General features: G+C 46.6%; 1 protein-coding gene across 3 annotated transcripts in view; it reads left to right on the top strand.

Annotated features, from left to right (window-relative positions):
• The window catches only part of FAM120A (family with sequence similarity 120 member A), a 131,277-nt gene that overhangs the window by 38,516 nt on the left and 76,514 nt on the right, over positions 1–16,247 (top strand). For all 3 annotated transcript variants that reach the window (XM_085898135.1, XM_085898136.1, XM_085898137.1), the window contains 2 exons: positions 5,773–5,851; positions 6,046–6,246. In XM_085898135.1, coding sequence (XP_085754261.1) covers positions 5,773–5,851; positions 6,046–6,246 — 280 coding nt within the window. The remainder of the gene's footprint in view (positions 1–5,772; positions 5,852–6,045; positions 6,247–16,247) is intronic.

Genomic DNA, 16,247 nt, shown 5'->3' with positions numbered 1-16,247 from the left:
GAGGTCTAAGAGGAATCGCACTGGTACACGAATGGATGCAAAATCAGACTGGCACTGTTTCACTTGTTTCTATCAGCTGCCGAAACCTTTGCAATGAAAAATAAGTTGCCCTGGTTGGATGATGAGACCACACACTTCATTGCAGATCTAGAGAATACCTTCAAAATGCAATCCCCGGAAGCCTGCACTGCTGTGTGTCAGGAGATTGAAATGCGCTTGTCATCCTCTCTTCTCAGTACAATGAAGAAGTTCAAAGACACAGGAAGAGAACAATCAGCAACATTCCGTTACTGGATTAGCTTTCTGGATGCTGGTGACACCCTCTTGAAGTTACTTCGGGCAGACCGTGAGGCTGATTTTGAAATGCACCATACCGCCGTCCTTGAAGTCATACCGTACTTCATCCTTGCAGGCCGCAGCAACTGCACAATACACCCCAGTCGATGTTGCGGAAATGCGTCACTTGGAGGTGTCAGCTCCACGAATGTTTCAGCACATGTCGGAAGGTGGTTTCGTTGTGAAATGCTCAGAAAGGACTTTCAACTGCATTCCTACGGATCAGGCTCTCGAACAGAGTATCAATCGCGAGGCTAAAAGCCAAGGTGGTGTCATCGGTTACACACTGAGGAAAGGAGCCTCAGTTCGCTGGTTGCTGACCCGCCACATAACCGGGGAATACGCAGAACGATTCAAAGAAATGTGTACACCTCCCAAGTCCAAGAATACACATGAAGAACTTGGATGTGCTCGAGTGACCAAGGACCAGAATGATGTTAAAGTCATCAAGGAATACATCAAGGAACAATGCCAAGATCCATTTGACCTGGAAAGTGTGGCAACCTCCCTAGTTAATATAACTAGTGGTCAGGTGGCATCAGAAGAAGTCGAAGAGTCGATGAATGGAGTGCCACAAAAGGGTCAGGAAATGTTCAATAAGTTCACGAATGAAAGGCTTGGGGACGAAAAGAAGAGGAATTTCTGGGATCCAATCCCCAAGACAGTAGTCAAAACGTTTCCTGCTACGAGGAAGTGTCTTTCCAGTGATAAGGATAGGAAGTTAATGATCGATACCGAGGTACTCTTCAGAAGACTGCTTGCAGTGTCAAATAACCGTGACGTGGATACGCGCAAGGTCCTCTTCTACGAACTGGCAGCTGTTCCACCTTCAATGTTCCATGACGATGGTTCGATGAGGAAAACCAACAAAGCAGATCTTGCCAAAAAGCTGGAAGCAAATACGGATGAAATTCTTGTCCTTCCCAGTCAGAATTCCCCGACGTCATCGCAGTCTGCTGCATACCTCATTGATGGCATGGCAATGTGTCAGGCCCTGAACGAGAATCATTTCAAGACTTTCAATGATCTTGAAAAGGTGGTTCTGAACCGAACTGTGCATCTTCTGAAGAACAGTGACATGGATCCTTCCAATGACGTTGTGACGTTGGTCTTTGACCGGTATGACAGAGAACATTCAACTAAGTCGACTGAACGACACAGACGAGGAATGATGGATTCCGGATTCAACTACCAGATACAAGGGAACATGGACGTCCCGAACTACAGGAACTTCCTCAAAACCAGTACCAACAAGGCTCGTCTCGCTTCATTCATCTGTCAGTACATCTGCGACAATGGACAAGATCTCCTGCCTGCAGATAAATCGGTAGTACTGGCAGGTGGATTTGAAGATGGAGAAGTGGTCATAGTTCTGAATGAAGTGGGTGTGTCCAGTCTTGAGGGGTTGGTACAGCACACAAGAGGAGGCGGACACTCGTCTGGTATTGCATGCAATCATGTTATCGAGAGACCGTCCAAGGATAATCATTCGGTGTGACGACACGGATGTCCTGGTCTTGTTGGTGTATTACTGGAGCAGGGGAGCACTGGCCGATGAAGTATATATGCATGCTGGGCACTCAGGGAAATTCGTCTCAAAGGAACGATTCATACCTGTTCACCATATCAGTACCAAACTCAGCAAAGCAGCATGCAAGTCCTTACCAGCCGTGCATGCTCTGTCAGGATGTGACATGACAAGTGCTTTATACAGACTTGGAAAGCGAATGGCATATTCAGCTCTCACCAAAAATTCAGATGCCTTACAGGGCCTGGAAGCATTCCAGGATGTGCCTACTTTCCTAGATACCGCAAGGCGATTTGTCCTTCTCATGCATGGTAAAAAAACTAAAAATCTCAGTTCACTGAATGAGCTTCGTTTCGTACTTGCCACCACCACTGATAAGCCCGCATCGATACTGCCACCAACAGATGATGCCTTCGAACAACATGTATTGTGGGCCCAATACCAAGTAGCAGTGTGGTGTCAGAGTCACGTCGCAACACCTGAGAACATGAACCCAGTTGGCCATGGTTGGCATGTGAATGCAAAGGATGAACTGCGTCCAACAATGTACCAGAATGAATCGGCACCAGCAGAGGTTAGAGACCTAACTCATTTGTACTGCACTGACAAAGGTTGTCGCGGACAGAAATGCCAGTGTGTCATTGCTGGACTTGAGTGCATTGATATTTGTTCCTGTGGTGGAGAATGTGAGAATCGGCCGGAGATAATTGAGGTGGCAAATGGAGATGAAGTCGGAGATGATACGGACATGATGGTGTAAATAGTGTGTTAAAACTTCCCAATTGTGGGCTATTTTGGGCCAGCTGAAGTGGGTTAACCCCTCATTCATTAACCCCAAATATTGTGAGTGTACTTGGCAGAAAGGAATTAATGGGATGTTACTAAGTTTTCAATCTTTGTAAGTGCCAAAATAACAGTTATTAAGATATTCCATAATGCTCAACCGTATATGCGTTTTATGGGTTTTATGTCCATGTTTTAATTAGAATTTGAATGTAAAACATCGTTTTTCATACAGTAGACATCCTAACGAATCCAACGATACCTAATTTGCCTTGTTCTAAAGTGTGGAGGGGTAACTCCTTAAATAAGGCCCTTTTTTGGCCTCGACCGCTCCACTATTAGGGCACGGTCACGATGCCACATGGCCAGTTTGGTCTTGATCCGGTTGTCGGTTTCTGAGAAGAAGATTTTTGAATGAAATACCAATATTTGAGGCAACATCCCCCTCGTACCCACTTTAGATGTGTGGACCTGGATGGGGAGCACAACCCCGTGCGACCTTACTGTCCTGATGCATTTTACCAAATTTTGGCCGTATCGCTCAGGTAGTTGTGGAGATGTTTTCGTGAAAATGAAGGATTTGGGGAAGGGGCCCATGGCCACATTTCCCAGGGAGATAAGGCCATGAGCACCACAACATCAAGTTAGGGCATAGGGCACAACATCAAGTCCCGATGCCTCGTAGCGAGTTTGGTCTCGATTTGTCTGGAGGTTTCTGAGAAGACTTTTGAATGAAATAACAATATTTGGGGCAAAACCCCCCTTTTTTCCCCTTCAAAAGAGGGGCGCATCTGCATGGGGAGCACAACCCCATGAGACCTTGCTGTGCTATTGCATCATACCAATTTTTTAATGTTGTCTTCTTCACTTATTACACTGAACAACAAATTTCAAAAAATTTTTTTTTACTGGAGATGTGTAAAGTGATCAAGACTAATTTGGGTACGCTGATTTCAAAAATCATAACCGTTTTGCTGTATCACGTCAGGATTTTCAGGAACAGAAATATTCCCATTGCCTAGAAGTCAGGATTTCAATGAAATTTACATATGTCTTTAACATGTCTATTTCGTACAATTGTTGTTAACTTGTGTTATATTTCTTTCTTTCAGATAAAGATGAGTAGGCGTTCCTGTACCAATCATCCTGACAACTTCTGTTATGTCTGTGGTCGGTATACCAAAAAAGATCAACAGCGAAGTATATCTACAGCAGTGAAAATGAAGGCCGCCTACTTTCACTACTTCGGGTGTAAGGTGGGGGACCAAGAACAGAGCTGGGCACCACACATCTGCTGCACAAGCTGTCACACAACCTTGACTCAGTGGTTGGTGGGCAAGCGCGCGAGCATGCCATTTGCGGTGCCCATGATATGGCGTGAGCCGCAGAATCATCATGATGATTGTTATTTCTGCTGCACAAGCATCGCCGGCTTCAACAAGAAGAATAAAGGTCACATCAAGTACGCTGACTGCGTCTCTGCTCGTAAACCTGTGCCTCATGATGACGAGAACCCCGTTCCAACACCTCCAGCTGATCAGAACATAGCTGTAAGCAGTGGTGAAGAGGATGGTGATGATGAACCTTTTGAACCCGACACTCAAGAATCACACCTTCTGAACCAAGGAGACTTAAATGATCTTGTAAGAGATCTCTCGCTGTCAAAGGCGAAGGCAGAGCTGCTTGGATCAAGGCTGCAGCAGTGGAATCTACTTGAACCTAACACCAAGATATCCTTGTTCAGAGCACGTCACAGAGACATGGCTGAGTTCTTTGAGATGGAAGACACGATGACATTCTGCAGTGACATCAACGGTCTGTTGAAAGAACTTGGGTGTGATCACGATCCTGCAGACTGGCGCCTCTTCATCGACTCGGGGAAGAACAGCTTGAAGGCTGTTTTGCTCCACAATGGCAACGAGAAACCATCAGTCCCACTGGCTCACGCGTTCGGCATGACAGAGACCTATGAGACTATGCGGCAGCTGCTTGATTCCATCAAGTACAATGACTTCAACTGGCACATCTGCGGAGACTTGAAAGTGGTGGCGCTGTTGTTAGGGCTGCAGTCAGGCTACACGAAATACATGTACTTCCTTTGTCTCTGGGATAGCAGAGACGACAAGAATCACTGGACGAAGAAAGATTGGGAAGAGCGAAAAGAGCATGTACCTGGTCGACACAACGTGAAGCATGTCGCCCTTGTCGACCCAGCCAAGGTTTTCCTTCCACCACTCCACATAAAGCTCGGCTTGATGAAAAGTTTTGTACGGGCAATGGATCTGAATGGGCGTGGGTTTTTATACCTCAAGGAAAAGTTTGGCAACACCTTGTCGGAGGCCAAGATCAAGGCTGGTGTCTTTGTTGGACCGCAAATCCGACAGATTATGAAGGACGAAACTTTTCCGACAACTCTAAACCCCAAAGAGCTGGCAGCGTGGAGGAGCTTCAAAGCTGTGACATCAACTTATTGGGGAACGAGCGCGCGGACAACTATGAAGAAATAGTGCAGCAGCTGCTGGAGTCCTTCAGGAAACTTGGCTCTAGGATGTCCCTGAAAATCCATTTCCGACACCAGCACCTGAACTTCTTCCCTGACAACTTGGGAGCAGTCTCAGACGAGCACGGCGAGCGATTCCACCAAGAGATTTCACTCATGGAGACGCGTTACCAAGGGCGGCACAACCCGAACATGATGGGCGATTTCTGCTGGTTCCTGCATCGTGAAACTGACACAGAGCAGCACAAACGCAAAGCCAAATGCCTAAAGCATTTTTAATTACATTCTAGTGGAGTTTTTCTGTAATTTCTATAATTTTGAAGCATTCATGATGAAATAAATGAATAAATGAATTTTTGTAAATTTCATTGAAATCCTGACTTCTAGGCAATGGGAATATTTCTGTTACTGAAAATCCTGACGTGATACAGCAAAACGGTTATGATTTTTGAAATCAGCGTACCCAAATTAGTCTAAATCACTTTACACATCTCCAGTAAAAATTTTTTCTTGTTCAGTGTTATATTTCTTATTGTCTTCTTCTCGGTCATTGTTTTCCCACTGGACTATAAATTAGTGTTAAATGCTCTTTCTGAACCTTTATTATCCCTTTATGTTGTGGCAGTCATGTCGGTGAAGTGAACCATGGGGCGAGCCAACCTGGGTGGCCAGAGAAACAGGTGGAGCTGGCAAATGGTGCACAGGTGCGTCAAGTTCCTCTGAAATTTACCTTTTGATTTCTAATCCAAGATATTAAAATATTTGTCCTTGTTATCACATTAAAATATGACTGTTGTGAGTTATTTTTATTTTGCCAATGTCAAGAGTCTGTATTTCTTCATTTTATTTTTTCTTTTTTCTGGCTGACTCCGGTGAGCCATCGGTCCTGTATTTGCAGTGCCGCAGTGAATTGGCAAATCGCAGAGGGCAGCTCCCTTCTCACCCTAGCATTCCATCCCTCATGTCAACACCAACGCGGAGCCACATGGATCTAACTACCCCACCACGACCTCAAATTGCAGTTGAAGTAATCCGTGTGGCGGAGTTTCGGCATCGAAACGGCCTCATGCATCCACATGTATATCAAGTTCTTACCACGGTATGCTGGTCATAAATTCATATACATTTTCTTTCTTTCAACTATCTTTCATTGCTCTGCTTCGTATGAATAAACACTTCAATGGTAGAGCTGTTATTTTGCATTTAATACTCGGAATTTCTTGTTCATTTAACTGTGGTATGGTGGTGACCTAGTGGTGGGGACACTGGACTGGCTTCCCGGAGGTTGTGGTCGCAAAACCAGCCGATGTTAGCCGTTGTAAAGTTTTGGATTTCAAGCATCTGGAAACTGAACTCCTTGGAGGAGAAGCACCAAGTCACAAAACCCAGCTGGCTCACTATTGATCTTCAGGATGGGGATAATCTGCCTTCCCCTTTTTGGTGGACAGTCTACATGTCACCCGTCAAGTTCTGCGGTTCATGCCTTCAGTGCAATATGAGATGGCTACGAAAGTGCGACCAATGAAAAGGCAACACTGTCCAAAATTCCTTTAACTGAATGAGGAGAGGAAACATAACATTTTTGGGAATAATCTTATCTGTAACTGTGTCTGGACATATGTGAACACAGACACTGAAAAACATCGATCATGATTTTTACTGTATCTGCTTCTACATTTACAGGACATGTGAATGCAGCTTAAACCTCCTCATCACCCCAATTCCAACCCCATTCTTGCAACACTTTAATTTTTCTTTAAAAAATTTTTAGTACCGTGGAAATTATCAAAAGTACAAGCTCAATGTCAATTATCAGTGGATCAAAATAAATATTTTTTAAAATGTTTGTATTATCATGAGCAGGTAACCATGGAAATTCCATGTAATGGAAAATGTGACCTGCAATATTATGCAAAGAATGGTATTTTTTTTCTCAAGTCCTCAACTCTCCCCCAACCCTCAAGTCCTCAACTCTCTCCCCACCCCTCACCCAAGTGTTCAATCCCCACACCCCTCACCCAAATGTTCAATTCCCACACCGCTTATCCAAGTCCTCAATTCCCCCCTCCCCACATCCCTCACACCTAAGTCCAAGTCCTCAATCACCCCTCTTTCTAACCCTGTCCCCCCCTCTCCCTTTCTTCCCGTTCTTTAAAGCAGGGGAGCATTCTTACATCATTGCATATTATTTCTTCACCACTTCATTAAAATGGAATAGTTAACACTTTCCCATCTCCTGTCCACCAAATTATTATGCCATTACAAACTTCATTGACTTCTACCTCTTCATAACGTGCTTTCCCAACTTTTCCTTTCATCCATTCACAATCTTGGTACCAACGAGATATGTCTCACGATAATATGTCTCACAAACGACCTTAAGGTCCCCATTTACAATCTCATGAAACATGTCCCGTGAAAATTTGGCACGCTGATGTTTTTGTGAGGAGCCTAATTGTGTTAACTTGGTGAAGTACTGTGTAAATTACCATCTACTAGTGCGTGCTCGTACGTGCGTGGCTGTACGTGCAAACCAAAATAAAAAAAAAATTTCAAACAACTTCACAGGCCGTTCCTACTCTCTCGTAAACGATGACTGGATTGGGGCATTGTGTTTATCTGTAAATGCGGATAAGAAATCAAGATATTATTAGAATACAGTAAGTCATCACGATCCGGAAGTGGTGCGTGCCCGTACGGAATGTTTACATGCATTCCACGAATTATCGCTTGCATTGAAGTAACAACTGCTGTGATACTTACACACAGAGTTAATTAAAATCCAAATTAAAATGAAGTTTACTTCCCTGTCTTTGCTTGCCATGACATTCGCTGCCATTGACCATTGCCACTCCTACGCCATGGTAACTAAGGCACCGATCCCCATCGTAACCGCCACGGCCCGTGACGTCATCGTCAGCCGGCCTACGCAGCCACGCCTATGCAGCAACGTGTCTTGTCATTGGTTTGGTAAATAAATGGCCGCAGCAACGTGTCTTGTCATTGGTTTGGTAAATAAATAGCCGCATCAATGTGTCTTGTCATTGGTTTGGTAAATAAATAGCCGCATCAATGTGTCTTGTCATTGGTTTGGTAAATAAATGGCCATAACTTGGGAAGCACTTGTCCGATTTGATATCAAACCTTGGAAAGGCACATACTCAGGTCCCCAGCAATACAGCTGGCAAGTTTCAATTAGATTGGACCAGTGGTTGTCGAGAAACAGCGGTCAGACACGCACAGACACACACACACAGAAACACACACACACACACACACACAGACACACACACACACACACACACACAGACACACACACACACACAGACACACACACACACACAGACACACACACACACACAGACACACACACAGACACACACACAGACACGCACACAGACACAGACACAGACACAGACACAGACACAGACACAGACACAGACACAGACACAGACACAGACACAGACACAGACACAGACACAGACAGACACACAGACACAGACAGACACACAGACACAGACAGACACACACAGACACACACACACACAGACACACACAGACACACACACACACACAGACACACACACACAGACACACACACACAGACACACACACACAGACACACACACACACACATTGCTGGAATTATAGATAGATGAGGTCCTGCTCAACGCGTGCCTGAACTCAACATGAAGTTCCTCTCGGAAGAAATCGGTATCATCGTGTCCTGTTATTGGTTTGGTAAATAAATGGCCATAACTTGGGAAGCACTTGTCCGATTTGATATCAAACCTTGGAAAGGCACATACTCAGGTCCCCAGCAATACAGCTGGCAAGTTTCAATTAGATTGGACCAGTGGTTGTCGAGAAACAGCGGTCAGACACGCACACACACACACACACACACACACACACACACACACACACACACAGACAGACAGACAGACAGACAGACAGACAGACAGACAGACACACAGACACACAGACAGAGAGACAGACACACAGACAGACAGACAGACACACAGACAGACAGACACACAGACAGAGACACACACACACACACAGACACACACACACACACACACAGACACACAGACACACACACACACACAGACAGACAGACACACACACACACACACACACACACACACACACACACACACACACACACACACACACACACAGACACACAGACACACACACACATTGCTGGAATTATAGATAGATGAGGTCCTGCTCAACGCGTGCCTGAACTCAACATGAAGTTCCTCTCGGAAGAAATCGGTATCATCGTATCGAGCAAGGTTGCGATTCTCACGGTGAGCCTGCTGTTGTCTCGCTCGGTGTACGTCCTGATGGCGCAGGGCATCCCTTACTTGCCGGTCTTCTTGCTGGTGAGGGATTTCTTCTGCATGACGCTTTGCCTCGCGTTTAGTGTTGTCTGCCAAGCGAGCAGCTCGTTCTTCATCTGTTTCAGCTTCACGACGTCTTCTCACGCGTGTAGCGTCGCATGTCAAGCGAGCAGCTCGTTCTTCATCCGTTTCTTCTGCACCACGCCTTGTCACGCGCGTAGCATCGCGTGTCAAGCGAGCAGCTCGTGCTTCGTAAGATTCCATTGCGCGTTCACGCGCGCAGTTTCGTTCCTTCGCTCTCGTAAACGACGACTGGATTGGGGCATTGTGTTTATCTCTCTATAATTGATCGATAATTTATCGAGAAAGTAAAGAAATCGAGAAAATAAAGCCATCGAGAAAGTAAAGAAATCGAGAAAGTACAGAAACCGAGAAAGAAAGAATACAGTAACTCGAGAAAAAATCGAGAAAGAATACAGTAAGTCGTCACTATCTGGATGTCCGGAAGTTAAGTCCTAACTGTCTGGAAGTTCGCATATCGCAGTTCCGATTATTCGCAATTTAGTTTTAATGGCCAATTATTCAATGAGCGTCAACGTATTTTGCCTTTTCGCAATGTCATCGCAAGGAAAAACACAAAGAAAAGAGAAGCCGTGGCCGTACGTGCAAAAAAACAAAAACAAACAAAAAAACGAAAACAAACAATTTCAAACCGCGTGCCAGAAAAAAGCACACAGGCCATGCCTACGCAGCACCGTGTCCTGTTATTGGTTTGGTAAATAAATGGCCATAACTTGGGAAGCACTTGTCCAATTAATATCAAACCTTGAAAAGGCACATCCTCAGGTCTCCAGCAATATAGCTGGCAAGTTTTTCAATTAGATCGGACCAGTGGTTGTCGAGAAACAGCGGACACACACACACACACACACACACACACACACACACACACACACACACACACACACACACACACACACACACACACACACACACACACACAGCTGGAATTATAGATAGATGATGGATGGCCACTTATGTACTATACTTCTCAAACAGCTCATATTGTTGCGGAGCCAGGTATCGGCTGCGAGCATGACTGCTCGGTGTGGCGGTAGGGTCGACTACCGAACACCCGGAATCGAGATCGTACCTTTCTGAAAACTCTGAGGGTACGGTTCATGACCATATTTGGGAATGAAATTCAGTCCGCTCATCGTTGGGTGGGACACGACGCATTCCCTTACTTGGCGCGCAGCCAAGCGAATCGGTTCATGACCATATTTGGGAATGGAATTCCATCCACGAAATAATTCCGAACACACCCGCATACCAGCAAGCGCGCGGAGAATGCCGGGAGCAGAGGGTTGTCGCTGTGAGAACGAAGATGGTGTTGTTGTTGTTGTAGTTGTAGATGTAGTAGCCGTAGTTGTGAGCGATGTAAAAATCCTCTCAAAATAACTCACAGCGCATGTACATTTATTCATCCATTAAACGAGGGACGGGGACCCTAACTAAAAAACACATTCTTTCCGATATAACTGTTCTATAGGACCTGTATGTTGAGTGCTCATGGCTTCCAGATTCGTAACACGACCCCCTCCCCTTTTTACAGACTCGGCCCAATTCGTTAAATTTGCATGTGACCAGCATGTGTAAGTTCTCCCCAGTCTGATTTATCTACGGATCCCTGAGTGCGACATTTTTTTATACATGTCCCAAAAATAAATAACCTAATGCGCTGCACAACTAACTATCAGACTCACACGGACAACTTGGCTACAATTGCCGTCGCTACGACCGACATACAGATGGGCTTTTATCCCCCGCCGCATGGCGGAAGGGGGATATTGTTGTCACCCGGGTCGTCCGGCTGTCCGTCCAGCTGTCAGTCCGTCCGGGCGTCCGGGCGTCAACATTTTTAGTGAACGCAGTGAGTTTCATACTTAACGCGTGCACGTGAGAGAATAGGAACAACAACACAATACCCCTGGCTATTTGGAATCCGTGTCGTTAGCTATGACCTTTTGTTTCCGGTTGTTGTTAAACGCTGTGCGGTGTATAAACACCATTGGGTTTTATTTCTATCTTGTGAATATTACTTGACGCGTGCACATGAGAGAATAGGAAACAACAAAAACAACACAATACCCTGGCAATTGTGAATCCGTGTCGTTGGCTATGACCATTTTGCTTCCGTTTTTTTTTTTTGCTTCCGTTTTTTCTTTATGCTTCTGGTTTTTTTTTTGTTTCTGGTTTTTGTCATGGGGAATGATGCATGCCGGGAGATCATGACCAGAAGTGTTTATTTATTTATTCAATTATTTTTTCCCCAAAGTTAATTTTATACTTCCGAAAGTGATTTTTTTTTCATGACAGGAAGTGTTTATTTTGTATTTAACATTACCAGGAGTGATTTTGAAACTCTTTCCGGAACTTTTAATTTCTTTTATTCTTGACCAGAAGTGATCGTTTATTTATTCATTTCTTCAATTATTTTTTTCCCCAAAGTTAATTTTAATAAAGATATCTCCCGCATCATCAAAAAATATTTTTTAATCGTGATTTACATTATTTGTTCGCTGATCCCGAATCCAGGACGAAGTAACCGGAAATTGCGTCAAAAATCATCAGCTGTGCGGCGCTTACACGTACCACGGTATAGTTGGCAAGTGTACAGTTGTGAACAAGTTTTATGTAAAGTCAGAAGCGAATGTAAGAAGAATTCTACATTCGCTTCTAGGCTTTGCCTATTCCATATTAGCTGTGAGTGTGATAACTCATAAACTGTTCGCCATATCGATTTGAAATTTGGGTCACACGTGTACCACCTGAAAAGGAAGAACCCTATTGATTTTGGACGTGGCCGGATCCAAGATGGCCGACTGGGGTGGCCATCTTGAAAAAATGTTTTTTGTAATAACTGGAAAACCTTGAAAAGGTTTTTCCAACAACCAACAACCAAACTGGAAAACCGCTTATCTGATTTCAATTATTTTTGGTTACTACGTTCCTCACCCCTGGGAAACTTTTTTGAGATGATGACCAAATGGTGTCTTGTTTCCAATTCACCTCCCTCATTATCTGGAATATGTATGACCTTTTTCATTCAATGGTGGGGGATTCCCCATCTCTGATGGTATATTTAAATTATTTACAATCCTTGCTTATCGATTTACACTAACCATGGCCCAGGACCTGTCATCTGTGGGAAAGAGGCATGGCAAAGTTCACAGTTTGTGTGTGGGTGAGTGCTCAGCAGCTGAGGTCAGTCGTCCTCAGGGCCTGCTCAAAAGGTCCCCCTTGAGTATTCCTCGCAGTGAACCTTCTTCTTTCAATTTCTTTCATGCCCCCAACTACTGGAGGCAACTCACCCTAACACGGCAGGCCATGTGCCATCCCACAGGCCATTTGACGTGGCCTTTATGCAAGAAGAAAGACGTGGCCAGGCTGCTCAATGCAGTCTCTGGCTCACTTGAAATGGATGGAAGATGCAAAAACAAAAATGGATGCAAACGATGCACGGGCTGCACCGATGCAGTCCCAGTGTGTGGTTGCCTGCAGGCTGCCTGCAGTCCTTGCAAACACTGGAGATGGTCCTGGTGCACATGCATAGTTGGTGGACACAGGGGCAACGCAAAAAGAGCAGCAGGCATGGAGTTCTGACAAAGGCAGGCAAACGAGGCATGGCAAGGCAAGGCAATGCGGACCAGGAACTGTAGCACAACAGGCCGGAATAGGAAGCTGGCTGGCCTCTGGTATGGTCCCCGAGGATCTGTGGAGGGAGTGCGCTGGTGCCGGCCACCCCGAAAGCGGGCTCGGACCTACCCTACTGTCTCCCCTCAACCTATCGCCTTTGCTTGTCTCTGTCCATACCCACTCTCTTAATTTGCAACAATGAACACAAAATTTCGCCCCTTTTTTTTTCTTCTTATAATTACGTCTCCCTAACCCCCTTTGTTGTATTTGTCCGGCTAACCTATCTTGTCAACCTAGGCTACTCCCAACCCCTACGTTCCTATTTTTGAAGGGGAATAGGGAAGAGACTAGCGTGCTGCCTCGAGGTCCAACGAAGCCTCAGAATGGCCTCCCACAGATTTCAGCAATCGACCAAGGTGGGTCCAGCGGCCTACGGAGAGCGAAGGGATGGATGGTGTGAAGGGGTACATTTCCTATCTATCCTAGCATTTACTAAACTTTAAACTATCCCCGGGGCTTTCCAAAATGCCTGTCACTTTAAACCATGGATTCTAAAAACCATGATTCCCGTCGCCTGTGTTGGTGTCCATTATAAATTTGGGCCGAGCCCTCAAATTTTCTTCCGTGCCCTTGCACAATTTCATGGCTGGGCAGCGTAGCTCACTTGGCAGGGATTCCCCCTCTGCCAAACTCTAGCCATGGCACCCCCAGGCCCTGAGGCTGTCTCCGAGCCTACCTGCTCCCTATGAACGCGGGGGGTTGTCCTCCCTGGCATTGCCCCCTCTCCGATGCCCACATGGTATTTTGGCGCTACGGGTCCCGTTCCGCGGGTCGCCCGTGCCCACTACACTATCCTGATCCTTGGACCCTTGGCCTACTCCACTCACACACTTGAGCCTGCTGTCCCACACTCACTCATCACACATTTCAATTTTTCCTTTAAACTCACTCATACACTCCAACACTGCCATTCGCCTCACTAGATTCCCCTAACTATCTCGTGCTCCATCGTCATCCCTTAAACTAATGCACGTTCCTTTTTAAGCTACCTCCCCACTGCACATTCCATGTCTGTCCGTGTCTCCCAAGATCCATTTCCCATCTAAATCTAAACTGATATTCCCACTAACTAGTTCACGGGTCCCATGGAGGACAGCTCATGCCCCCATGAGGCCGGTCTATCTAAACTAACCCATCCCGCTAACTAGTGCTCCTATGCCCAAACTAGGATGCTTACCACATCCTGGCTGGGCCATGTACTTGGAGCGAGTCTTTTATTTTTATTTTTCCTTTTTGCACCACCATGGTGGCGGTTTACGGCTTTTCCGTTCGTCCCTTTGGGCGATACCAACGTCCCCTTCGATGGCCGATCCGTGCAGCCATGATGTCACCCTGCACATCCCAGCAAGCACTCGCTCTCGGGGAATTCCCCACGCGGGACAACGTGCGCCGTTTCCCCGGCATTTGTGCCGCGAGATCCCCACCGATGACGTCACCCGCGCACCGAACCTGCGCGGTTTCCCGGGCTGACATGAGCGAACCAGGCCAGCATGAGCGCATCCTCCCAGGAACCCGCTCTGTGCGCTCCATGAACAGAACAGGCGGCATGCCCCGCACATGTGCCCACATGGGAACCCGTGTGTTTCAAATTCATCCCGTAGTCGTCATTTAAGCCGTCCACGCGTCAGTCTTTTTTGAAACGCAGGACGTTCACGCGCCGGCTTCCTGAGTCGCGCTCGTCCAGACCCATCTGAAAACAAAGGAACGGACCTTGGACGCCATGTTGTGTGGAGCCGGCACGATTTCCACAATAAACCCATCCACCATCTGGGTCGGTCCGCGTACCAATTCCTCACATGCACTCATGCACGCCATGTTACTCACACCATACTTACCTTCCGGCACACTCGCACCACTCACACTCTTAACCACACACACCGGGACATTCGCGGTACCACAAACAATCCCGGGGTTTCCATACCCCCCAAGCTCGCCTCAGACATCCCCTCAACCTTGCACGGCTCGACCGGACCCACCTCGTCGCGATCTGCTTCAAGGGGGCATACAGTCTCCCTTTGTTCCTTAAGGAGGCTATCCTGCTGCTCACACCGGACCACGAGACATTCCCCATGCTTAACCTCCTTGTCCCCCACGAACTCTATGTGTGTGTTCGTCAATTACTTAATTTAATTCGTTCCCCTCTGCTTGTTCTATCTCCCGTGTCTCTGTTATTTATTTTAATTCTTGCGTTTCCCTCTTTATTTCTGACTCCTCTCGTGTCTACTAATTCTTCCATCATCCCTTTTGACTCTGTTAATTTCTTCGTCTCCGACACCCCCTCGTGTCCGAGTTTGCATGTCTCCCCATCAATTATCGTGCCGGCGTCTCTCGTCCCCTTGACCTTACCCATCTCCATCGCGGGCCGGACACATTGCACACTCCGTGTTGGTTCGGTTGCTCTGCCACATGGTGCCGCCATTTTTTCGCCCACAGTCCGCATTTCGCCACTCACCTCCTTCAAGTTCGCCTGCAGGCTTAACCCCACACACTGCATTTCACCTCGCTGTGTTCGCATATCACCCCTCAGTGCCTGCGCGTTTGCATCCATGCATTCCAAATTCGCATCCATTTTGTCGTTCATCGTTCGTACCTCTCGCATCTATTGTCTCATCATTTCCAACATCTGGTCCGTGCGGGAAATTGCACGTGGGGAGCGCTCGTTTGCCGCCGCCTCCACCGCGCCCATTACAACCCCTGGGTTCGGTTGTGGGGGATGGTCGACCTACATTGTGGTATCGTCCTGGAGCATGGATTCTACTAACACTACACTACTACCCAACTGCTTCAGCTCGTCTTGGCTTGCCATGTCGCGTGTTGGGAAGAGAATTTAAAATGCTCGTAATTTGGGGGACACGGGGGGTTTCTCTCTACACCCCTGATCCGAATCCGTGAATTTCGTGGGGACGGAGGGGTTTGAATCCTGCTCCTGAACACCAATTTGTTGCGGAGCCGGGTATCGGCTGCGAGCACGACCGCTAGGTGGGGCGGT

This window comes from Eptatretus burgeri, chromosome 10 (genome assembly GCF_056783735.1).
Source record: "Eptatretus burgeri isolate ZD-2024b chromosome 10, Ebu_testis_v1, whole genome shotgun sequence".
NCBI lineage: Eukaryota > Metazoa > Chordata > Myxini > Myxiniformes > Myxinidae > Eptatretus > Eptatretus burgeri.
This window is presented reverse-complemented; position numbering and strand designations above follow the sequence as displayed.